The sequence below is a fragment of the Ambystoma mexicanum genome, chromosome 4q (assembly GCF_040938575.1).
Source record: "Ambystoma mexicanum isolate Mex_15411 chromosome 4q, UKY_AmexF1_1, whole genome shotgun sequence".
NCBI lineage: Eukaryota > Metazoa > Chordata > Amphibia > Caudata > Ambystomatidae > Ambystoma > Ambystoma mexicanum.
This window is the reverse complement of record NC_090928.1, coordinates 1,254,350,867-1,254,378,045: the sequence shown is the minus strand read 5'-3', so window position 1 is coordinate 1,254,378,045 and position 27,179 is coordinate 1,254,350,867. Positions and strand designations below refer to the sequence as shown.

General features: G+C 48.7%; 1 protein-coding gene across 2 annotated transcripts in view; it reads right to left on the bottom strand.

Moving 5' to 3' along the window:
- Nucleotides 1–27,179, bottom strand: part of LOC138468335 (uncharacterized) — a 419,279-nt gene that overhangs the window by 31,903 nt on the left and 360,197 nt on the right. For both annotated transcript variants that reach the window (XM_069608850.1, XM_069608851.1), the window contains 5 exons: nt 23,268–23,351; nt 20,741–20,827; nt 17,156–17,247; nt 14,820–14,905; nt 6,319–6,388 (listed from right to left, as the gene is read on the bottom strand). In XM_069608850.1, the coding sequence (XP_069464951.1) occupies nt 6,319–6,388; nt 14,820–14,905; nt 17,156–17,247; nt 20,741–20,827; nt 23,268–23,351 (419 nt within the window). The remainder of the gene's footprint in view (nt 1–6,318; nt 6,389–14,819; nt 14,906–17,155; nt 17,248–20,740; nt 20,828–23,267; nt 23,352–27,179) is intronic.

Genomic DNA, 27,179 nt, shown 5'->3' with positions numbered 1-27,179 from the left:
TCTTGCGAGTCCCATCAGTGAAACAGAATGGCCATCGCAAGAGGGGGGCTTGTGGGATGTTTTTATCCACGCATCCAAGCCCTACCTCAAAACTGTGCAGTACTGACATGGAAAACATCATGATGGCCAGAGATTCCCAGAAAATGCCCAGGGAAGTGCATGAAGAATAGGCTGCCACCCATTTTGCCGATGTTATGGGCACAGAAGGGCACTGCCTAAAACCACCATTGGACTACCCACACAGTAGTCTGAAACCATTGGGAATGGCAATGCTGATTGCCAAAAGCAACCTAGAATTGTGGGGAATTCATTTTCTTAAATCCCAAAAATGGGTGCATTACCAGTACTCACCACTATCAGAAAGCCGGCGTTTTAAAACAACACCAGACTTTGTGTAAAACTGAATAAATGAACCCAAAGCAGGCCAAAGAAAGACTTACTGAGAGGTGGATCCAATGTAAAGTTATATTCTGAAGTGACTTGAAGGTTTATACAAGACTGGCTGAGCTGTGGATTTCAGCAGTTTAAGTAAATTTGGACTGAAAGACACTAAAAAATCTAAATGTTTAAAAGAAATGAGTGACCTACTTTTGAGTGTCACATAGGTTGCAATTGTTTTAATGTCATAGTTTTAAACTTAGAATCAGCATTCTAGCTGCATATGTAAAAATGGTTAATTTTATTTGAATGCAGAAAACTGGGTAACTAAAAGTGACATTAGTTGGGGCCTGGCTTAAGGAACTGAATTCTGCCCACCAGCTACCCCCGACAGGAGATGAGACTTGCACAACAGCTGTGTTCCCAGGCCTAGCTGCCCTTTTGCTGCTCCCACCAAAAGGGATATGACACTTCCCTGATTGAATTACCTGGGCTCTGCAGGAAATTGAACAAAGCCCTGTCCTGACTCAGGCAAATGTTTTATTATGGGGCCGTAAAAAGTGGCTTCCTCCTGGAAGGAAAGGGGAGGAGCACTGCCTGTGAGAGCAAGCTGGCTTGGCAGAACTGGAAAAACCAGAAATTCAACCTTGATCATGATCTGGGGGCAAGCTAGCAGTTAAGAGGGTATTACTTAAAATGTATGCATGTTAAAAGTCTGATACTTCATCAATTAATGCCTGCATGCCTTGCACACATTTGGGTAAATTTGAGTAAGAATCTGATATTGGTAACTTGACCAAAAAGTGAAATATGTTGCCATTTCTCAATGCAAGCTCCCAGGAAGAGCAGATTTGGACAGGGTATACCTCCTGTGATATGTGATGGGTGCATATAATTTTAAACAAATGTGTACCTGTGCAAATATGTCTTTTGGGTCAAAATATAGATTGTGTGTAATTTGACAGGGGTGGGTTCTCTGTACCATAAACAGACCTCATCATGATGACACTTCATTTCATTCCCCCAATCAAGGGGAAGAGGATGAAGTGGCCAATGACAAGTGGAGAGGGGTAGTGGCTAGTGATGCTGCACACACACCCATTTTCAAAACACATAAAAGCAGACAGTCAGGACAGATAGGGACATTCAATTCCATTTGCTGCGAAGCATGCTGCCGGACCATACAACATCCAGAGATCCAGACTTCAAATCCATCAATCTCCAGAATCCAGGGAGGCTAGACCAGCAGCGCAGAGCTGACCCAGACCGCTGTTAGCAGAACCAGAGAGCTGACCCAGATCACTGTGAAGTGCCGAGACCAGACCAGAGTCCAGTCTAAAACCTGACCAGATCCGTGGCGAGGCCCATTCTAATTCAAGAATATAGTGTGAGTACCTAGCAGAACTGTGCAGAACCAATCTCTTAGTTAAAATGATATAATTCAATCTATTTTAATCTAAGTAGAACTGCCTCCTAACTGTCACCTGTCATTCGCAAAGCTGTCACCTGTCATTTTCTAGTTGCTAGCTGTCACTTGTCTTTTTGAACTTTAAAATTTCAAATCTGAAAAACGACCTTTACCATATTGCTCATATCTCCGTGACCGTTTGTCTTAGAGACTTGCAGTAACTTTCCTCTGAAAGCTGGGAATCGTGGCTTTTCAACGAACCTAGCACCGCAGTCCTATTATATACACTTTTGCCGCAATCGCGAAAAACGCACTCGCGAATTTGCCGCGATTTGCAAATTTCTCCACGTGTGAAAACAACAGTTTCCTTGCTTTCCTTGCTAAAAATTTGTTTGCCTCTTAAGAACCATCCCTGAATCATTGCTAGAGTGAGCCTGGACTAATATTAACTAGATACCACTCACCCCGAACCTTTAGAGGGAATTAAAAGCATTTTAGCATATTTTTCACTTCATTGCCAGCACATATAAAAGCATCTTGGGCCTGTGTTTCCAACTTCTGTGGTCTAAGCTTGGTGGGGTGAACTGAATGACATTTGATTGCATTTCTGAGAACTGTGTGCTTTCCTTCCATTTCCTTGCATTGCATAAAGGGGGGAGGGGATTGCCAGAAAAAGTGATTACATTGTTTTGTTGAAATCATATTGAGTATTTTCTCTATTGCATTTTCATTCAACATTACATCCATCTGAACTTATATAAAGCATTCTCTACCACCTTATTCTTCTGTTCCTATTTACAAGTGTGCTAGTGCCAGACTATCCATTATTGATTACTGCTCAGATTCAGTGCGATATTCAATTATTAATTTATTATAAAGTGTGATATATATATCTATTGTTTAAATTATCAAATAAGCCTTTTAAACTTGCAAAACAGAACTACTTCTTGGCTCAGTGGGGTCAGGGGGATTCCAAGAGAGGGGTGTTATATAGGGGTAGTCATCCAGAACGCATGAACTGGACATAAAGATATCTTAATAAGGGTTTCCATTCAGTATCCTAGACTAGGCATTGACTTAGCTGTAGTGTTGAATTGAATCCTCTACACTAGTCGGTAAGATAGTTCAGCGGGGCAGCCCCTCGCTGTCGCGATCCGAGTGTGGTTTGCAGGTTCAAATCCTGATTGAGGTCGATAAATGAGTGCCAATTCCGGTTGGGTGATAATTGTATGTAAATATGTTGTCTGTACCATAATTTGGTGAAAGCACCATTTAAAAAACATATTATCACACAAATCATCCCATATAAGAACACTCAGGTATTTACCCTGTAATGCCAGTGAAATAACTGATGCCACAGTAAGAACACATTGCCTTGTGGGCTGCATAAATGTCGCTCCACCCCACCATGTAAGAACACGTATGTTGCCTTTGCCATTAACACCAGTAAAAGCCACAGACAGGAAGCATGTTCTCCCTCATGTAAGAACACTCATCATATTGGCTTTGCCCTTAATGCAAGTACAACATTCCATGTCCATAGTAGGGCCCAGTCGGCCCCACTGTAGTAACCTCCCCCCACCCCAACATCACATTATAACACCCAAGTTGCCTTTGCTTTGCCCAAAAACCCCAGTAAAACATGCCATGCTCCAGTCAAACAATGTTCATGATCCATTGCCCCTCCCTGGGCCCCAGCCTCAAACAGACACTCACAGATACACATACACACACACACACACGCATAGACGCACGCACGCACACACACACCCACACTCTCACACACACACCCACAAATTCATACACATTCACACGCACAGTCGCACCCATGTACACCATTCACACTGCATTCATTCATATGCGTGCACGTACAGACACCCCCTTGCATACATACATATGCCCACTTACACACTATATATTCCTCGCACACAAACACACACACACACAAACGTTTTGTTTTAGTTAAGGCTAATTATTGAAAGGCATGTGCCAGGTAAAAGATCAGCCCAGCGGTTAAGCCTTTAGCTTCAACATTGGGGGGGGTGGGGGCAAGGAGGGGGTCTACTGATATCACCTGGGCAGGCTTTTGTCCCCTGCCTCTACGTTTGCTGCTGCCCACAGTCACGCTAATGACTGTTCTCTCCCCTCGGAGAGCCGCGTATTTACTTACTTTGAAAGTTTTACTGTAAGTAAATACACCACTCTTCGAGGTGAGAAATGTGACAGCTTCTTGCCTTCTGAGCCCGAGCTGGGCATCAAGAGGAGAGTAAGGCCTGCTGCCTCAATGCATTAGCCCTCCCAAGCCCTAGCCTGGCACCGCCCATGCTCCCAGGGTCACAATTTGACCACGTGACTTGCCCACCATCACACATGGTGGTTGGCTGCTTAATCTATGGTGGGCCACCAGGCCATCCCTCTCTGGGAGCTTCCTGTTGCTCCTCATCCTTCTTTGGCGTCCACGGTTCACTACTTGCAGACTCACAGGGCCTGATACATGGAATATTTTGCATGGTGCAAAGTACTTTTTACGATGCAAAGTCACTTTACACAGCAAAATTACACTTTGAACTGTTCCATGAATCAGAGTGGAGCAGTGCAGAGTGCATTTTGCAATGTAATGTAATTTGTCATTTGTATAGCGCCTTTCCCATTGGTATGGTCTCAAAGCACTGTAGGCGAGGGCACTCAGGGGAACGAAGTCCAGGGTTTGGGAAAATGTGTCAGAGGAATTTAGAATGCGTGTATGCATTTCAGCCAATGCGAAGGTGAGTAGGGGTGGCCAAGTCCCTACTAGCTACCCCTTCTCAAGCTGGCATGTGGATGGGTGCCTCAAGATCGTCTGGCGAGTATGTGAGAGCAGGAGACTCATTATGTATCCAACTAGGCAGAATGTTTGTCGTGGGGATAGCTGCATTCTATTGGCAGAGGTGTTGAGCGATGTGTTTTGAAAATGGTGCATGATTGCATGCAGATGCGTGTGGGTGGGTGGCTGTGCCTTCGGCTATCTTGCATTAGCATGGAGTGTTATACGTAACCGTGTGTTCCGGCTGGCTTCTTGGTTTCGTAGACGTGGCGTGGATTCTGCCCTGTGGTCAGCTGGAGGTCATTCTTGCTGTCACTGGGTCATTTCATGGAGGTTTGTTGCTGCACCGGCCTACCTAAAAAGGTGGTTGACTAACCCGGAAAGGGCAGGGCTGATTTGGATGCTATATGCATCAAATGCTAAGGGGAATGGAGTTCCAGATTGAGGGAGCTTGGACGGAGAAGGAGGGTGCCCCTATTCTAGGTGATTTGAAGGGGAGGGCATTGTGTCCAAGTACCCTGCAAGCACATAGCTCTTTTCCTGGTTCTACTTATTCTTTATTGCCTATAAATAAATTCATAAAGCCGTCGCCTGTTCAAGTGGTTTCATCCATGCCAGAGAGGTTCTGGAAAGAGTCAGCCTCGACCGGTGTGCTCCCCCTGAAGGAGCAGAAACTCAGAACTCCCAGGGCACGGGGCGAGGGTCGCGGGAAGGGACTTCCAGCATGTCCTCCTTGATAGTGAGGGTGGGGGCATGGTGGTTTGAGATTTCCAGATGTTGAGGATCACATTTCCAGCGGTGCGGGAGTGCTGCATTTGGCCACCCAGTGTTCAGTAACCACCGCTGCCAGCGTAAAGTACACGTGCCTATGGAAGGGTGCACTCCCACCCCAGAGAATGGGTACCCAGGACCCACGCCCATGGGCTTCCACCATGTGGCGCACGCCCGCCTCACCAAGGTGGGCCCCACTGCACGTTCTCAACCATTCTTAAAGGAACAGGAGTCTCTGCAAACATCAGCGGCAAGTTCAAAGTTCAGAGAGAAGTTTGTTGCAGTTCAAGTTACCGGTTGCAGACCCAGGTCCCACTTTCCACACACCTCAACAAGTCATGCTTCCCCCTCTAGCACCAACTTTGAGCAGCCCGCCAGGCCCAGGTCCTACCACACGCCACACCCTGCCCTGTCTTCTTGCATGTGACAGAAATGCAGACTCTTCTGCTCACCTGGGCCCAGCACGGCATGGGGTGTGGGAGTGGCCATGACAGACCATTCGCACACCAGTCGATCTCTATAGAATAGCAAGTGGGCGCACAACCGTTCAGACCTCATATAGGGAACATTCTGCACAGGCGGGCACACAGACGTCACAGTGGGTAGAAAGCCGGGCTTCTCAAATCACAGTGATCGTAGCCAGTCGTAGAAGGCCCACTGTGGCACCTTTCCTGTGTCGGTTGATCAGTGCCACAGCAGCTCAGTGCAGGGATGCAGGTTAAGACTAGGGCTCAGATACCTGGCAGCACGGTCACCGGTACTCAGAATGGAGCAGCCAAGCTCCCAAGAAAGGCCTGCCCCCCCCCACACTGCCCATGATAAAGCAGACTTGTGGGTCAGGCCCACTGCTTCCAGGGCACTGGAGACAACCATCTCAAGAGAGCTTCAGAGCGTCAGGCATGTCCACCACCAGCACAAGCCACCACCAAACAGACGCGCCTCCAGAGAGAAGACTTACCCTATGGTGGGAGAAGGGGTGGCCTCCGGTGGGCGTCCGGCCGCATGGAAGAAATCTTCCTCATCAAAGCCTACCAGAAGAAGGAAAAGGAGAATCAGAGACACTGCCACATACCGACACACACACACCAGTCCATCCCACATACGCGCACACACACAAAAACACTGGTCCCTCCACAAATTCTCATGCATACAGATACATCCCTCCACATACGCGCACACACACCAACTGATCCCTAATACATATGCATGCACACACATACACACCAATCCGTCCCACATATGTCCATTTCCGACCACGGTCCCTGGCCCAGCCACTCTCCACTTGCACTGCCTCCCTGGCAACCCCTGCACTGCGGGACTGTCTCTGTATCCCTACAGCCCCCCCCCCCCTTCCCAGCACTTGTCTGCATTTACCTTGCACTTGCCACCAGCTGGCCCTATTTATTTATTTATTTTTATTCTACTTACCCTGTACTGCACTTCCCCCCTGCCCTTCCCCTTGCACTTTTCCCTTCCCCCTACCCTTCCGTGATCTGAATGACACCTGGCCTAGTAGGATCGTTGTCTTTCTTCCCCTTGTTCCCCCCTCCCTGCCTCGTCGCGCCTTGAAACACTTGTGTATAGGAGCGTTACAAATGCCATATCATATCATATCATACACACAGACAAAAAAGCACTGGTCCCTCCACATATGTTCATGCACACAGATACATCCTTCCACATATGCACACACACCAACTGATCCCTAATACATATGCATGCACACAAACACACACAGATCCCACCCACACAAATGGACATACACACAGACACAAAAACACTGGTCCCGCCACACATGCTCATGCACACAGATACATCCCTCCACATATGCGCGCACACACCAACTGATCCCTAATACATATGCATGCACACACACCGACACACAGATCCCACCTACAATATGGACACACACACAGACACAAAAACACTGGTCCCTCCGCACATGCTCATGGATACAGATACATCCCTCCACAAATGCACACACACACCAACTGATCCCTACTACATATGCATGCACACAAACACACACAGATCCCACTCACACATATGGACACACACACAGACACAAAAACACTGGTCCCTCCACACATGCTCATGCACACAGATACATCCCTCCACATACGCGCACACACACCAACTGATCCCTAATACAGTAAACTATGGAGTGAACGTCAACCCAATGCGCAGTTCCAAGAAAAATATGTTCAAGAAAGTCCAAACTGTAGAACAGGGTCATGAGCTTGTGTGCAGAATTTATTTGGTCATAAACAGCCGACACGTGTTTCGACAAATCCGGTCGTTATCAAGGCTGTACATTGGTAGGAAAATAAATATCAACATAACAATGCGTTCAAACAGAAAGATAAATGCCGTTGGTTCAAAGAAATTGCACAATCACATATCAAAAGAATATTCCCAGAAGCATCACATCAGAAGAAAAGCACAAGCGATGTAAGACAAAGTCATACCAATATGCAATGGTTTGTTGATGCAGGTACGGAGAATGAGAATAGTCCATGGCCAAGACAAATGGAAAATGAAAAATATGAAATGCCCAATTAGTGAAAATACAATGGCCATAAGTATCAGAGAACATCTCTCAACAAGGTCCATAAATGTGCATGCGGAATGATGTGACACACCGTGTGTCCACATGGTCAAATAACAAGAGACTCATCGACCTTCTTTAAATTGGCCTCTAAACATTGGCATCTTCTACATCTGGATTCAGATCTAACACCATTCATTTCTGAGAGGCCCAAATGTACATTCACCAAAGCAAATACCCTTCGGAATAGATTGAGCACTTCATTTTTTGATCTCCCAAGTGTTGCGAGGCCCACAACATGGCTACAGCATCAAGTGGGATTTTACAAATGTGGCAATTGCAACCAGTGCCAATATGCTTATCCGGATTGTAAACAATTTTCGGACCAAAATGGCACGACAACTACAATCAAGGAATATATTAACTGCAAAACTAAACTTGTGGTGTATGCAATCATTTGTGTTTGCAATAAGCTTTACATAGGAAGCACGATCAGGCAGTTACGGGTTCGTATTAGAGAACATCTTTCAAGCCTCAACAAAATAGGTGTTGATCTGCCATGGGCTGCACATTGGCAAACCCAGCACCAATTAGACAATAAATCCGACATACGATTCCTAGGCTTGGCAAAAATCACAGCCGGCAAACGAGGTGGCCATCTGTGTACAAAACTAACACAATTAGAATATAAGCTCATATGTCATTTTAGATGCACTACTATTGGCCTGAATTCGGATCACGAAATGCATGTCTTCCTGTAACCCAATTCTTCTATCGGGTTGATGAAATGCTTTAATCTAATCGTTGCTTGGTGTATTTAAATGTTAAATAATCTGTTCACATTAGCTTCTATGTCCAACTTGAGTAACTCAACAAACGCCATTTTTCCTCTGATTTCAGGTACCTTACCAGCATCAAATGTATTTTTATTTATTCAAATATGAATGATGTCTCGCGTATTATGACCTAGGGTCTACTACCAGGCACATGTTTTAGGTATCATGACTTTGGGTTTATCATCAGGTTCATTGTAAATTATTGTATTATGAATTTAACATGAGGCCATTTGGCTCTCATACGCATTACCATTGATTCAAGACTACTGTCTGTACTGATGTAATATTGGTATTCACTTATGAATTTTGTGATGCCTTTTTTACCACGGTCACCACCACAAGCATCGTGAATCTACAAACCATATTTTAATTTTCAAACATTAGATCACGGTCACCACTAAAAGCATCGTGAGTATTCAATACCATACTGGTATTTTCAAACATTATACCTTCCTAATAATGTTTGTTTCCCAGGCCCCCCACTGCACTATTCCAGGTCTTTTTCTTAGGCAGTAAATGCCACACTTATAACAAATTCCATGATGTGCTGCGAACGTGCTTTTTACCTTATCTTTTATTCATGCTCAGTATCTCACCTCCAACTCTTGCACTGGCTCCTGCACATATACTTACCTCGTTTTGAAACGTATGCCTAAGGCTAGCTATAGAGAAGGTATATTTAAAAAAAAAACTTTATTGAGATCCGCGATGACGCGAATGACATCACGCACGGCGTGCGTGTGCGTGACGTCACACGCAAACGTGCGTGTGACGTCACACGCGCGACGCGGCCCGACCGAATCACGGCGGACATATAATCATTGGCTTTAGCATTACCAACCTCCTACAGATTGGGCATATACACTCATTTGGTTATGGGGATTGAACCCCTGTACTCACGAGAGCATCTTTGCTAACCAGGTACAACTGCATTTACTTATCATTCTGTCACGCTCTATTTTCACACACTTTCAGAAACAGTGCCTTATGCCTCCTTCTTTTTTTATTTAGACATTAACATCAATTGATTCACCAAATATTTATCTATGGTGGTAAGTTTTTTCAATGTTAATGACTTGTAATTTCTCACTGCAATACCTAATTTTAGCATTTGAGTGAGGATTTCACCATTCCCTTTTCAGTTACTCTTCCTGAGTCACCACTTACCTTCACAATTTGTTATTTGACCATGTGGACACACGGTGTGTCACATCATTCCGCATGCACATTTATGGACCTTGTTGAGAGATGTTCTCTGATACTTATGGCCATTGTATTTTCACTAATTGGGCATTTCATATTTTTCATTTTCCATTTGTCTTGGCCATGGACTATTCTCATTCTCCGTACCTGCATCAACAAACCATTGCATATTGGTATGACTTTGTCTTACATCGCTTGTGCTTTTCTTCTGATGTGATGCTTCTGGGAATATTCTTTTGATATGTGATTGTGCAATTTCTTTGAACCAACGGCATTTATCTTTCTGTTTGAACGCATTGTTATGTTGATATTTATTTTCCTACCAATGTACAGCCTTGATAACGACCGGATTGGTCGAAACACGTGTCGGCTGTTTATGACCAAATAAATTCTGCACACAAGCACATGACCCTGTTCTACAGTTTGGACTTTCTTGAACATATTTTTCTTGGAACTGCGCATTGGGTTGACCTTCACTCCATAGTTTACTGTTCCATGTGTCGTGATGCTGTTTAGGGGGCACCAGTGGAAGGTTTCCAACGCAGCAGAACCATATAGCTTCGATAATTAGTAGCACTAATTAACGCACTGCTACCTTACAACCCCTAGTTTGCTCTTTTTTGCTGATCCCTAATACATATGCATGCGCACACACACACACACACAGATCCCACCTACACATATGTCCATACACACAGACAAAAAAGCACTGGTCCCTCCACACATGCTCATGCACACAGAAACATCCCTCCACATACGCACACACACACCAACTAATCCCTAATACATATGCATGCACACAAACACACACAGATCCCACCCACACATATGGACACAGACACAAAAACACCGGTCCCTCCACACATGCTCATGCACACAGATACATCCCTCCACATAAGCGCACACACACCAACTGATCCCTAATACATATGCATGCACACAAACACACAGAGATCCCACCCACACACAAAAACACTGGTCCCTCCACACATGCTCATGCATACAGATACATCCCTCCACATACGCGCACACACACCAACTGATCCCTAATACATATGCATGCACACACACACACACACAAACACACACACACAGATCCCACCCACACATATGGACACACAAACAGACACAAAAACACCGGTCCCTCTGCACATGCTCATGCACACAGATACATCCCTCCACATATGCACACACACACCAACTAATCCCTGATACATATGCATGCACACAAACGCACACAGAACCCACCCACACATATGGACACACACACACACACAGACACAAAAACACCGGTCCCTCCACACATGCTCACGCACACAGATACATCCCTCCACATACGCGCACACACACCAACTGATCCCTAATACATATGCATGCACACAAACACACACAGATCCCACCCACACACATGGACACACACACAGACACAAAAACACTGGTCCCTCCACACATGCTCATGCACACAGATACATCCCTCCACATATGCGCACACACACACCAACTGATCCCTAGTACATATGCATGCACACACACACACACACACAGACAGATCCCACCTACACATATGGACACACACACAGACACAAAAACACTGGTCCCTTCACACATGCTCATGCACACAGATACATCCATCCACATATGCGCACCCACCAACTGATCCCTAATACATATGCATGCACACAAACCGCCACACAGATCCCACCTACAATATGTACACACACACAGTCACAAAAACACTGGTCCCTCCACACATGCTCATGCACACAGATACATCCCTCCACATACGCGCACACACACCAACTGATCCCTAATACATATGCATGCACACAAACACACACAGATCCCATCCACACATATGGACACACGCACAGACACAAAAACACTGGTCCCTCCACACATGCTCATGCATACAGATACATCCCTCCACATACGCGCACACACACCAACTGATCCCTAATACATATGCATGCACACACAGATCCCATCCACACATATGGACACACACACAGACACAAAAACACCGGTCTCTCCACAAATGCTCCTGCACACAGATACATCCCTCCACAAATGCACACACACATCAACTGATCCCTAATACATATGCATGCACACACACACACACAGGTCCCACCCACACATATGGACACACACACAGACACAAAAACACTGGTCCCTCCACAAATGCTCATGCATACAGCTACATCCCTCCACATACGTGCACACACACCAACTGATCCCTAATACATATTCATGCACACACACACACATACACAGATCCCACTCACACATATGGATACACACACAGACACAAAAACACATACAGTTTATCTTCTTTCATTTTAATGTTCCAAGTTGAAAGCCCTTGCATGTTTCGGTAGTAAACCCCTTTCTTCGGGGCTTGTCTACAATATTAGTCAAACCATCAAATTAGTATGCATTGTGGACCTGGCCTACCGGGTACCTTCTGCTCCCATTGGCCTATCCGGTACCTTCTGCTCCCATGCATTATGGACCTGGCCTATCTAGTACCTTCTGCCCCCATGCATTATGGACCTGGCCTATCTGATGCCTTCTGCTCCCGTGCATTGTGGACCTAGCCTACCTGGTACATTCTGCTCCCATGCATTTTGGACCTGGCCTATCTGGTACCTTCTGCTCCCATGCATTTTGGACCTGGCCTATCTGGTACCTTCTGCCCCTATGCATTATGGACCTGGCCTATCTGGTACCTTCTGCTCCCATGCATTATGAACCTGGCCTACCTGGTACCTTCTGCTCCCATGCATTATGGACCTGGCCTATCTGGTACCTTCTGCTCCCATACATTGTGGACCTGGTCTACCTGGTACCTTCTGCCCCCATGTATTGTGGACCTGGCCTAAAGGGTACCTTCTGCTCCCATGCATTATGGACCTGGCCTACCTGGTATCTTCTGCTCCCATGCATTATGGACCTGGCCTATCTAGTACCTTCTGCTCCCATGCATTATGAACCTGGCCTATCTGGTACCTTCTGCTCCCATACATTGTGGACCTGGCCTACCTGGTACCTTCTGATCCCATGTATTGTGGACCTGGCCTAAAGGGTACCTTCTGCTCCGATGCATTATGGACCTGGCCTACCTGGTACCTTCTGCTCCCATGCATTATGGACCTGGCCTATCTAGTACCTTCTGCTCCCATGCATTATGGACCTGGCCTATCTGGTACCTTCTGCTCCCATGCAATATGGACTTGGCCTAAAGGGTACCTTCTGCTCCCATGCATTATGGACCTGGCCTACCTGGTGCCTTCTGCTCCCATTCATTATGAACATGGCCTATCTAGTACCTTCTGCTCCATGCATTATGGACCTGGACTATCTAGTACCTTCTGCTCCCATGCATTATGGACCTGGCCTACCTGGTACCTTATGTTCCCATGCATTATGGACCTGGCCTGTCTGGTACCTTCTGCTCCCATGCATCATGGACCTGGCCTATCTGGTACCGTCTGCTCGCATGCATTATGGACCTGGCCTAACGGGTACCTTCTGCTGGCCTATCTGGTACCTTCTGCTCCCATGCATTATGGACCTGGCCTACCTGGTACCTTCTGTTCCCATGCATTATGGACCTGGCCTATCTGGTACCTTCTGCTCTCAGGCATTGTGGATCTGACCTATCTGGTACCTTCTGCTCCCATTGGCCTGTCTGGTACCTTCTGCTCTCATGCATTATGGACCTGGCCTATCAGGTGCCTTCTGCTCCCATGCATCATGGACCTGGCCTACCTGGTACCTTCTGTTCCCATGCATTATGGACCTGGCCTACCTGGTACCTTCTGTTCCCATGCATTACATGCATTATGGACCTGGCCTATCTGGTACCTTCTGCTCTCATGCATTATGGACCTGGCCTATCTAGTACCTTCTGCTCCCATGCATTATGGACCTGGCCTACCTGGTACCTTCCGTTCCCATGCATTATGGACCTGGCCTATCTGGTACCTTCTGTTCTCATGCATTATGGACCTGGCCTATCTAGTACCTTCTGCTCCCATGCATTATGGACCTGGCCTACCTGGTACCTTCTGCTCCCAGGCATTATGGATCTGGCCTATCTGGTACCTTCTGCTCTCATGCATTATGGACCTGGCCTATCTGGTACCTTCTGCGCTCATGCATTGTGGACCTGACCTATCTGGTACCTTCTGCTCCCATTGGCCTGTCTGGTACCTTCTGCTCACATGCATTATAGACCTGGCCTATCAGGTGCCTTCTGCTCCCATGCATTATGGACCTGGCCTATCAGGTTCCTTGCGACCTCATTCAATATGAACTTGAAAGCCCCGCTCAGACAAGACTGAACCCTTTTCGGCTGGGCCATCACTGGTTCATTTGAACATGGACGAGCCCGTCTTGCATTGGCATAGGCAAGCTGAAGAAAGGTTATCGGAGATGTGCCCAGAAGACGTGCCAGTGCTAGGGAGGCGCTGAACGCTTCCATCCATCTCGCCTTTTTTGTCTCAGTGGCGGAGATGTGTCCACTCTGTGCCCAGGGACTCCAGCCGCGCATCACGATGAGTACCAGCGAGGCAGGGGGAGTGCGTCCAGTGCAAAGAAGGGAGTGTCCGAGAGTCCCAGGCTGGGTCAATACTGATGTACACATGACGGGTCTCCTTCTAGAATGGCGCCTGTGCAATGCAATACTCCACGCAGTAATGACAGCCCGGGGCTCTCAATAGCCAGAGCGCCATTGCTTTATCATTGCATCTGGTCTTCTGAAGAGGTGCATTTATAGTGCCTGAGATCCGCTCCTAGGCACTAGCTAGACGCGGCACTATGTCCCAACCACCCTCCTTCCACCGGAAGTGACAGCTTCGGGCGTCTCACCTGAATTCTGCTGGATTTTCGACACCCACTCCCTCATCAGGGTGTCGGAGGGGGCTCGCAGGAGGACCTCAGAGCCGTCGCGCATCCTGCAAGAGATGGGGGTGAGGAGGGAAGCAGGTGTGGGGGGTTGGAAGAGAGTGAGAGTGTGATGGAGGAAGCGAGGGCAACAGGAAGATAGTGACAGTGAGCCGGAGAGGGAAGGAAAGGGTGATTGAGTGGGCGAGGGGTAGAGGGGGGGCAGAGTGGGGTGGGGCAATGGAAGCGGATAAGGGGGGCAGCGGAACAGATGGAAGTGCGAGGGTGATTTAGAAAGTGAGGGGTGACAGAGAGAGAGAGAGAGAGAGAGAGACATGATTATGCATGAATTATGCATAAATGAACATGCGAAGCTTCACTCGTGTTACATTATGAACAGTAGGGGGCAGTGAAAACTCATTGTGTAATATTGTCCCCTCGTTCACTGCATAGACCTCTTCCCCCAATGCTGGCCCTTCCTCTGTCACTGCATAGACACCTTCACCCAATATTAGATCTTCCTCTGTCACTGCATAGATACCTGTCCCCAATGCAGGACCTTCCTCTGTCACTGCATAGACGCCTGCCCCCAATGCTGGCCCTTCTTCTGTCACTGCATAGATAACTGCCCCCCATGCTGGACCTTCCTCTGTCACTGCATAGATGCCTGCCCCCAATGCTGGCCCTTCCTCTGTCACTGCATAGATAACTGCCCCCAAGGATAGACCTTCCTCTGTCACTGCATAGATGCCTGCCCCCAGTGCTGACCCTTCCTCTGTCACTGCATAGACACCTGCCCCCAATGCTGGCCCTTCCTCTGTCACTGCATAGATAACTGCCCCCAAGGATAGACCTTCCTCTGTCACTGCATAGATGCCTGCCCCCAGTGCTGGCCCTTCCTCTGTCACTGCATAGATACCTGTCCCCAATGCAGGACCTTCCTCTGTCACTGCATAGACGCCTGGCCCTTCCTCTGTCACTGCATAGATAACTGCCCCCAAGGATAGACCTTCCTCTGTCACTGCATAGATGCCTGCCCCCAGTGCTGGCCCTTCCTCTGTCACTGCATAGATAACTGCCCCCAATGCTGGCGCCCTTTCTCTGTCACTGCATAGACACCTTCACCCAATATTAGATCTTCCTCTGTCACTGCATAGATACCTCCCCAATGCTGGCCCTTCCTCTGTCACTGCATAGATGCCTGCCCCCAGTGCTGGCCCTTCCTCTGTCACTGCATAGATAACTGCCCCCAATGCTGGCGCCCTTCCTCTGTCACTGCATAGACACCTTCACCCAATATTAGATCTTCCTCTGTCACTGCATAGATACCTCCCCAATGCTGGCCCTTCCTCTGTCACTGCATAGATACCTCCCCAATGCTGGCCCTTCCTCAGTCACTGCATAGATACCTGCCCCCAATGCTGGCCCTTCCTCTGTCAATGCATAGATAACTGCCCCCAAGGATTGCCGCCCTTCCTCTGTCACTGCATAGATGCCTGTCCCCAATGCTGGCGCCCTTCCCCTGTCACTGCATAGATAACTGTCCCCAATGCTGGCGCCCTTCTCCTGTCACTGCATAAATGCCTGCTCCCAATGCTGGCCCTTCCTCTGTCACTGAATAGACACCTTCACCCAATATTAGATCTTCCTCTGTCACTGCATAGATACCTCCCCAATGATGGCCCTTCCCCTGTCACTGCATAGATACCTGCCCCCAATGCTGGCCCTTCCTCTGTCACTGCATAGATAACCCCTTCCTCTGTCACTGCATAGATGCCTGTCCCCAATGCTAGCCCTTCCTCTGTCACTGCATAGATGCCTGCCCCCAATGCTGGCCCTTCCTCTGTCACTGAATAGACACCTTCACCCAATATTAGATCTTCCTCTGTCACTGCATAGATACCTCTCCAATGATGGCCCTTCCTCTGTCACTGCATAGATACCTGCCCCCAATGCTGGCCCTTCCTCTGTCACTGCATAGATAACAACTTCCTCTGTCACTGCGTATATGCCTGTCCCCAATGCTGGCGCCCTTCCCCTGTCACTGCATAGATAACTGCCCCTAATGCTGGCGCCCTTCCTCTGTCACTGCATAGATAACTGCCCCGAAGGATGGTCCTTCTTCTCTCACTTCAGAGATAAACAATGAACCTTCCTGTGTCACTGCATTGATAAAGCCTCCCCCCCCAGTTAGACCGTGGAACGGGCTCCACCTCTGCCACTCCATGCACGCTACCCCAGCGCCATCTACCGATCCGCCTGGCTCTTCAGAATGCGTTGCAGAATATGTCCCAGTGCACTCCAGTGCCCCCATTACTCACTGTAGCCGGAAGCAGTGGCTCTTCTTGGTGTACTCCACCTCCAGGGTGCAGAACGCCCCCGCCAGGTTCAGCGGCACTGCCCCAGTGGAGCTCTGCAGGGGGGAAGGAGAGAGAGAGGGTTAGCAACCAGGGCCACACTTACTGGCCTCAGTCTATGGGTGGGCGGCCACTGTAGGAACTATGCAAAGACATGGTTGGGTATTGAAGTACAATCATGCGCTGGTACTGTTGGGGTGCACACCCCCAGACATGAGGACCTGCTCTCTGCCATGAAGGAAGGGGGTTCAATCTGAACTCAAGATCTGCCCTTCAGAGGGGCAACTCAGTGCCTCAGGGCAACATTAGGATAACACCCCTGAAGTACTTTCTCCCTGGGGCCCCTGACTCACAGAGGAATCTCCCTGCCACTCTCTGCAGAATGGGGGTCTGGAGCCCTTTCTGATGACGTCATGATGTGCTGGCAGGGTTAAGGGCATGAGTGGCAAGCTAGGGTGCACAGCAGAAGGCCTTCCATGGCAACGGAGGAGGCAATTAGTAAATGCTTCCGGTGAGAAGGCCAACTTCCAGTCACCTTCCGATGGTAGTAAACAAACGCAAAGTAGTGGGAACCAGCAGAGACCCCTAGGACCTAACCCAGCACCGCCATATTGTATATATACTTGAATCAAACCCACCATGTGCAATAGAACTATCTACAAAACACTGTATAAAACCCAACCCTGTGGAAAGACAGAAAATGCAACAGACTGAAGAAAGTTGCCCTCTGAGCGTGAATACGGGCTTGATATGTCTTTGGGTGCAAGAAGGTGCAGTAGTGACGTTACCAATCTCTAGGGCCCAAGTCGGCCAAGGGGGCAGATAGTGGTCAACAGTACCTTGTTTCGGTTCTTTGGTGGGTTGACAGTGTCAAACCCGGTTTCGAAAGTTGATGTGAGTGTATCAAGCTCAGTTCGGGTACGTTGGATTGTGTGGAAGCAAGCGGGAATCAAGCAGGGGTGAATGCGCTCACTCTTAAGGGGTGCTTTCAGCGATGCAGATCGAGGTGTTCACCAGGATCTCTTTGAGCTGATGCCGGGGTGAGTCAGGTTGTACCGGTTGGGGAGGGTCGATGAGTGATGCTCCAGCGGTGTGAGTCAGTGAGCGCTGGTTGTTGTATTGGTGATCAGGTTGCTCCAATCTGCGGGTTGGTGAAGTGGCCGTTCGAGGGCTAGTCGGGTCGCTGGGTCGAGCAGTTGATTCAAGCCTAGCAAGTGATGGACTCAGCAAGGTCACAATGCATCAAGCTGGTTCAAGGTGCTGATGATACAGTTTGAATGGATGGAAGAGTGCAAAAGACAGCACTGGTGTATTCCCTCTGATTGTATGGGCGTTGTACACGGTGTGACTGGTTTGGTGCGGCAGAATAGGGAGCCTCAACTGGTCTGGTGCACTGGGTGTTTTGAGGCTTGCTCAGGAAGACTCAAGGACAGGATGCTTTTCTTCATGTTCTGCTCTCCCAGCTTTAGATTAGGCGCAAAGGGGAAGTGAAGGAAAGGTGAAACCTGGCAGTTGGGCAGTGTTTTCAGCAAACTTTGAAGCGAGCGGCTCACAATTTCTCCACTCCACTACACCAGCCTGGGAGCTTGGTGATCGGCGTGGGTAGTCTGAAAACGGCAATTCTATTCCCATAAAACATCAGAACTAGTGCGAAACGCATGCGAAGGGCATGTGAAGGAAAAGTGAAACCTGGCAGTTGGGCAGTATTTTCTGCAAACTTTGATGCAAGCGGCTCACAGTTTCTACACTCTACTACACCCGCCTGGGCACTCAGTGCTCTGCGTAGGTAGTCTGCAAATGGTAAGTCTTTTCCCATAAACCCCCAGAACTAGCGTGTAGTGAGCATGAAGGGGAATTGAAGGGAAAGTGAAATTTGGCAGTTGGTCAGTTCAGGAGTCGGTGCGTGTGAGTAATCCCTCTGTACAATTATGTAGTCGGGGGGATCAAAACCTTTTCTGTTTAGACTCCACAAGGCATTTTTGGAAAAGACCTGCGCGTGTGTTCTCTCAAATGCTTTAGGACATTCTGGCTCAGAGTGGCAGGTCCTGGTCCACAGGAAAAGTCGCCCCCACGGTGCCCTAGGAGTGGGTAGGGGGCAGAGCTATCTTCTGCCAAGGGCTGCTCCTTCTCAGGAATTGATCCAGAGTAAATCAAAGGAGTAGTGGGAGACCCAATCTTTTAAAGGCAAAACGTTGCAGGTGTTTGTACTAAAGCTAGCCTGCCTTAGTGGTCCAACTCCTGTTCCTGAAAAAAGTGTACTTTGCCCTTCTGACATAACACCCAAAGTGCTTTGCTCCAGAGGAGGTGGAGCGGACAGGAAGGAGAGAAGCAGAAAGAAACAAAATGATGGAAGTCTCCCTATAATGTTATTAAATCTGTGATACCCCCGTATTAGAGGGGCCTCCTACGTTCCCAGGTTGCATTCTTGTCTCTGTCCCTCTGCCCTTGTGTGTATTTAGCCAATGTTACACGTTGGGGAATGTGGCAGTGAGCTGGGAGGGTATGGATGGGGATTTTCCTCACTTTCAGTCCCTTTGGCACTGTGCTTTCACTGCCACCCCTAGGGGTACAGGAGGCTATAGCGTGGGGTGTCAAACCATCCTTGGCCGGCAGCTGAAGGGCTGTAACTTTCATCTTGGCCTATGTTAGCAAATTCCACTGGAGGTTGTTAGGTCAAGTCTTAGCTTTGCAGGTACGTCCACTGTCATCTCGTCTTCGGCCTCTAGATAACCTGTTATCCTAGTTTTAGAGAGTTCCCTGTTCACTGTTTGGAGCAGGCATTCATGTAAAGGACTAGTGACAGTAACTGGAAGTCTTTCATAGGTACTGCCTCCCTCAGACGTTGAACTGTGGTGTTCAGTATGATGTACGCCATCAGCACAGCACAATACTGTGTACCGATGACGTACGGCAGGAACTTTATGCATAATCAGATTTGTGGAGATTGGTTGCCAGTTACCGTGCAAGTTGTTCTAAGTCGACAGGCACCATGGCCAGCTGAACTTCAGCATGGGTTAGGTCTTCTGCATGGTTCTTGGGTGGAGGGGCTCCTGGTTCCCTCCTCTCCAGGTGTCTATTCTTAGTTTGGCTACCACAGCACGGCTAGTGCCCTCATGTTCTGGTCTCCTCTCGACTAGAACACATCACTGCCAAACCACATCTCCACTAGAGCGTACCACCACTAGATTATATCTCTTGCCATGTTAGCTTGGCTACCACAGTGACTCGGAACCTTTCCTTGTGTTGCCATGAAGTATTGCACTGGGAAGAATTTCTACAGCCAGCGAAGTAATTTATAACGAATGCCCATATATCGAATCTTTTATCTTTGAAACATTTATATCAAATTCATTTTGTTTAGGGGGGGTGGGGTCCAAACCCCCGTTTCCCACCCCTAAAAAGCCATCCCGACCATTTCCCAAAAATATTTAACCCTTTACCCCACCCTAAATACATTCACTATAAAGGTTTTCAATATAAAATATTCGATATATGGGCATTCAATGTAAAGGATTTGATTTAAACACTGTATACCGCCGCAGAACATACCTTGATGGTGTCTTTGCGGTCCTGGTAGAAGCAGAGGGTCCGTCTCATCAGCACAGCGTGGCACTTGCTCCACGTGCGGCAGGCGGCCTACGGAACCAAATAGATAAAGCAAAATGAGGCTCGGGTGGGCTCAGGTCTGCCTCCCGAATTTTAGCCCTGTTTAATTTTCGATAATGAAAAAAACAAAGACATAACGGCGAAGTTACAAGATTGTTCAACTTTAAAGGAGATTCCTTGGGCCCTCCCCCACCACCAGAACACATTCCACCAGAACACATGCCCATTAATATGGACCCACTGCAACAGGCCGGGCTGTGGCACACAGTTGGCCACAAAAGTACGGAAAGTTGGCGATGGCGTCTGACGACGTCTTCTATGTTCTATCTGCTGACATCCCCCCCAAAAAAGCAGTCCTTGTGGACAAATCCAAGTATCCCTAAAATGAGCCATCCAGGCCATTCCAGAACACCCAAACATCTCGCAGGCTGCCTGCAAGAATTGTGGTCTCTCTATCCAAGGCGTATACTCAAACCGCAGCATCTGGTTCAGGGAGTACAGAAAGTCATCACCACCCAACTAGTCAACTTCCCCAATTCATCCACATCTGTTTCATTATCCTCTCTACCTCTGCACAGACTCCCATGTACATTTGCCCCTCGCCTACCCCCGTCTGAAATGAAACCTTCCTCTGGTCACTCGGGCCCTCACAAGTCCACAGTGATGGTTTTCAGAATGCATTGACTAACAAGGCACCGACATCCTAGTCCGACAGTTTACGACTAACTCCCAACTGGTTCTATGCAAAAGCTATTTGAGAACACTGTGCCAGAAGCCGAGCATCCCAAGGGTTTATCATCAATCCAGGACTCCAACTCCAGCTTTCCCTGGAATCCAACCTCCTGCTCGGCCCATGCCAACTTCTAATCCCAGAGATAGATAAGACACTGACCCAATAGCTGCCTGGAATGATAATCCAACATACACCTTTGCAGGCACCTTGGCCATCTTCCTACTGCCCGACTTCTCCAAAACGCTCACCCCCATCTTCACTGATCAGTCTGCAGCCCAGCCAGTAGGCCTACGTTCACCTGAGCCCGCGCGTTTCTGAGCAACAGGAAACCGTGGGTCAGGCAAGACCTGTACTCGGTAACCTGAGGAGCCCTCTGAGGATCTTGCATCTCCCCAATGTCTCATCGTGCGCATGCATCGCTTACCCCTACACCTTTTATGAAGCCTCTATGACTCAATTATCTGTTCAGCAAAGAACACAGGTTCTCCCACAAGGACTGTGAGGAAAGAACTATCACTCTGATGAGGCTGAAGGCCCGGATACTAGTGAGGAGCACTCCACTGACTCGCGTGCTGATCCTCCACATCCGGTTTAAGCAGTCCATCCCATAGAATACTCAGCAGGTTATCGCAAATGATTCCTGTACGGAAGTCGCATCAGGATCACAGAAATGGACAAGGAACCAAGGGAACTCTCAACGGATAAAGACAGCCGAGAAGATGCCGCCTGACGTCCCGCAAGAGCTCAACTCCTGGGACTACTCATCCAGGATCAACATCAATCGGCTGAGCGGCTAGAAAAGATCTGAAATGTAGAAGCCAGACTGAGCCCTACCTATCCTGGACTTGCTGCATGCCAGGGCAGAGTCAAACGGGAAAAGGATCCGCTACGCCACACTGTTCCGCGATTCACTTCCCCCACTCCCACTAACCCTCAACCCTAGGCCAGATTATGCAATGTGCATAGGACCCGCTTCAAACACCAACGTCTTCAGGAAAATCTTGAGAACCTTCCGCTTCTCAAACCCAAGACACTGGTGGGTCACTCTGGCGTAGTTGGTACTGCATTGCCCACCCAACAATCAATGCACCCACTTCAATCATCAATTTTACCACACAAATCACTGGCATGACCACTGCAACCCTGAAACAGGCATGTTAACAACAGTAAAGTCTATTGCAACCCATCTACTAATCAGTGTAAGCACTGCACTGACCCCTGTATCCCCTGTAATCACCAGTGTAACCACCGTCCTGACCACATCCACATCTGAAATGATCCCTGCAACAAACACAGTGACCACTGCAACCCCTATAAAACAAAAAAAAACAATGTTGCACTGGAGTGACCATGGCAACCCCTGAAACAACCAATGTAAAGGCCACCTCAAACTGGAATGTGAATGCACTATGTAACCACAAAGTAAGGGTCATAACCCCCAAATGAGATGATTTCAGAGTGTGTATGCAAGAATACACCTATTAGCTGTACTAATACTGGTCACGTTCTCCATCTAAAATGCCTCAGTCATCTAGAAGCGTGTTTGTAACAGAAATAATATCTCAAAGGCTTTGGATGGACATTGCACCATTGGCCACATGTCTGCAGCAAATGCATTGCCCACTGAACTACCCTCCTGGCACTGGATAGCAGTTACACCGCTGGCTGGATCTTCATTTGGAGCATGTCACTCTTTGGGGACCCCCCCTGAGAGCTAGGCCTGCTAGAAGCACATACCTTTCTCCCACCCGCCTGCAGCACATGCTTCTTCTCCAGCGTCCCCTCCATCAGCTGGAAGTCCTTCCTGGATGTGCTTGGGCTCTGGAAGAAAAGTGTTAGTCAAAGTGAACATTTCTGGCCAGGGCACATTGCACTTACCCACCACAGCCTCAGTCTCTGAACAATCTCCTGCCCTGGACCTACCTCTTCCCCCCAGAGTGCACTAAAAGGAATCTGTTTGGGAAAACATAGGTCTCTGTATATGTATAATATGTATTCAGAAAAAAGCAGCGTTCATAAAACTCTATCATAGACCTTAAGTTGTCCCATGTCAGGTGTGAGTGGCTCACCTACTCCCGAGATCTCAAGTTGCCCCATGTTAGGTGTGAGTGGCTCATCCAGTCTAGAGATCTCACGTTTCCCCAGGTCAGGTGTGAGTGGCTCACCTACTCCAGAGACCTCAAGTTGCCCCATGTTAGGTGTGAGTGGCTCATCCAGTCTATAGATCTCAAGTTTCCCCATGTCAGGTGTGAGTGACTCACCTAGTAGAGAGTTCACAAGTTGCCCCATGTCAGGAGTGAGTGGCTCGCCCAGTCCAGGGATCTCAAGTTGCCCCATGTTAGGAGTGAGTGGCTCGCCCAGCCCAGAGATCGCAAGTTGACCCATGTCAAGTGTGAGTGACTTATCCAGCCTAGAGATGTCAAGTTGCCCCATGTCATGTGTGAGTGGCTCACCCAGTCTAGAGATCTCAAATTGCCCCATGTCAGGTGGGAGTGGCTCACCCAGTATAGAGATCTCAAGCTGCCCCATGTCAGATGCGAGTGGCTCATGCAGTCCAGAGATCACAAGTTGCCCCATGTCGGGAGTGAGTGGCTCACCCCCTGTCCAGAGATCTCAAGTTGCCCCGTGTCAAGTGTGAGTGGCTCATCCAGTCTAGAGATCTCAAGTTGCCCCATTTCAGGTGTGAGTGGTTTGCCCAGTCCAGAGATCTCAAGGTGCCCCATGTCAGGTGTGAGTGGCTCACCCAGTCCTGAGATCTCAAGTTACCCCATGTCAGGAGTGAGTGGCTCGTCCAATGTAGAGATCTCAGGTGCCCCATGTCAGGGGTGAGTGGCCTGTGCAATGTAGAGATCACAAGTTGCGCCATGTCATGTGTGACTGGCTCGCTCAGTCCAGAAATCTTAAATTGACCCATGTCAGGAGTGATTGGCTCGTCCAATGAAGATATGTCAAGTTGCCCCATGTCACGGGTGTGTAGCCCATCCAGTCCAGACATCTCAAGTTGCCCCATGTCAGGAGTCAGTTGCTCACCCATTCCAGAGATGTGACGTTACCCCATATCAGGAGTGAGTGGCCTGTCCAATGTAGAGATCTCAAGTTGCCCCATGTCAGGTGTGAGTGGCTTGCTCAGTCCAGAAATCGTAAATTGACCCATGTCAGGAGTGAGTGGCTTGTCCAATGTAGACATGTCAAGTTGCCCCATGTCAGGAGTCAGTTGCCCACCCAGTCTAGAGATCTCAAGTGTCCCCAAGTAAGGAGTGAGTGGATCGCCCAGTCCAGGGATCTCAAGTTGCCCCATGTCAGGAGTGAGTGGCTCATCCAATGTAGAGATCACACGTTGCCCCATGTCAGGTGTGAGTGGCTCGCTCAGTCCAGAAATCTTAAGTTGACCCATGTCAGGAGTGATTGGTTCATCCAATGTAGACATGTCAAGTTGCCCCATGTCAGGTGTGAGTAGCCCATCCAGTCCAGACATCTCAAGTTGCCCCGTGTCAGCAGTCAGTTGCTCACCCAATCCAGAGATCTGAATTTACACCATGTCAGGAGTGAGTGGACTGTCCAATGTAGAGATCTCAAGTTGCCCCATGTCAGTTTTGAGTGGCTTGCTCAGTCCAGAAATCTTAAGTTGACCCATGTCAGGAGTGATTGGTTCATCCAATGTAGACATATCAAGTTGCCCCATGTCAGGTGTGAGTAGCCCATCCAGTCCAGACATCTCAAGTTGCCCCGTGTCAGCAGTCAGTTGCTCACCCAGTCCAGAGATCTGAATTTACACCATGTCAGGAGTGAGTGGACTGTCCAATGTAGAGATCTCAAGTTGCCCCATCTCAGTTTTGAGTGGCTTGCTCAGTCCAGAAATCTTAAGTTGCCCCATGTCAGGAGAGGGTGGCTCGTCTAATGTAGAGATCTCAAGTTGCCCCATGTCAGGTGTGAGTGGCTCTCCCAGTCCAGAGATCTCAAGTTACCCCATGTCAGGAGTGAGTGGCTCATCCAATGTAGAGATCTCAAGTTGCCCCATGTCAGGAGTGAAAGGCTCGCTCAGTCCAGAAATCTTAAGTTGCACCATGTCAGAAGTGAATGGCTCGTCCAATGTACACATGTCAAGTTGCCCATGTCAGGTGTGAGTAGCCCATCCAGTCCAGACATCTGAAATTGTCCCATGTCAGGAGTCAGTTGCTCACCCAGTCCAGAGATCTCAAGTTTCCCCATGTCAGGCGTGAGTGGCTCACCTAGTCTAGAGATCTTAGGTTGCCCCATATCAGGTGTGAGTAGCTCACTCAGTCCAGAGATCTAAAGTTGTCCCATGTCAGGAGTGAGTGGCTCGCCTAGTCTAGAGATCTCAAGTTGCCCCATGTTAGGTGTGAGTGGCTCATCCAGTCTAGAGATCTCACGTTTCCCCATGTCAGGTGTGAGTGGCTCACCTACTCCAGAGATCTCACATGTTAGGTGTGAGTGGCTCATCCAGTCTAGAGATCTCAAGTTTCCCCATGTCAGGTGTGAGTGACTCACCTAGTCCAGAGTTCACAAGTTGCCCCATGTCAGGAGTGAGTGGCTCGCCCAGTCCAGGGATCTCAAGTTGCCCCATGTTAGGAGTGAGTGGCTCGCCCAGTCCAGAGATGTCAAGTTGCCCCATGTCAGGTGTGAGTGGCTCACCCAGTCTAGAGATCTCAAATTGCCCCATGTCAGGTGGGAGTGGCTCACCCAGTCCAGAGATCTCATGTTGCCCCATGTCAGATGCGAGTGGCTCATGCAGTCCAGAGATCACAAGTTGCCCCATGTCGGGAGTGAGTGGCTCACCCCCTGTCCAGAGATCTCAAGTTGCCCCATGTTAGGAGTGAGTGGCTCACCCAGTCCTGATATCTCAAGTTGCCCCATGTCAAGTGTGAGTGGCTCATCCAGTCTAGAGATCTCAAGTTGCCCCATGTCAGGTGTGAGTGGTTTGCCCAGTCCAGAGATCTCAAGTTGCCCCATGTCAGGTGTGAGTGGCTCACCCAGTCCTGAGATCTCAAGTTACCCCATGTCAGGAGTGAGTGGCTCGTCCAATGTAGAGATCCCAGGTGCCCCATGTCAGGGGTGAGTGGCCTGTGCGATGTAGAGATCACAAGTTGCCCCATGTCATGTGAGAGTGGCTCGCTCAGTCCACAAATCTTAAGTTGACCCATGTCAAGTGTGAGTAGCCCATCCAGTCCAGAAATCTCAAGTTGCCCCATGTCAGGAGTCAGTTGCTCACCCATTCCAGAGATGTGAAGTTACCCCATGTCAGGAGTGAGTGGCCTGTCCAATGTAGAGATCTCAAGTTGCCCCATGTCAGGAGTGAGTGGCTTGTCCAATGTAGACATGTCAAGTTGCCCCATGTCAGGAGTCAGTTGCCCACCCAGTCCAGAGATCTCAAGTGTCCCCAAGTAAGGAGTGAGTGGCTCGCCCAGTCCAGGGATCTCAAGTTGCCCCATGTCAAGTGTGAGTGGCTCATCCAGTCCAGAGATCTCAAGTTACCCCATGTCAGGAGTGAGTGGCTCATCCAATGTAGAGATCTCAGGTGCCCCATGTCAGGAGTGAGTAGCTCGCCCAGTCCAGAGATCTGAAGTTACCCCATGTCAGGGGTGAGTGGCCCATCCAATGTAGAGATCACACGTTGCCCCATGTCAGGTG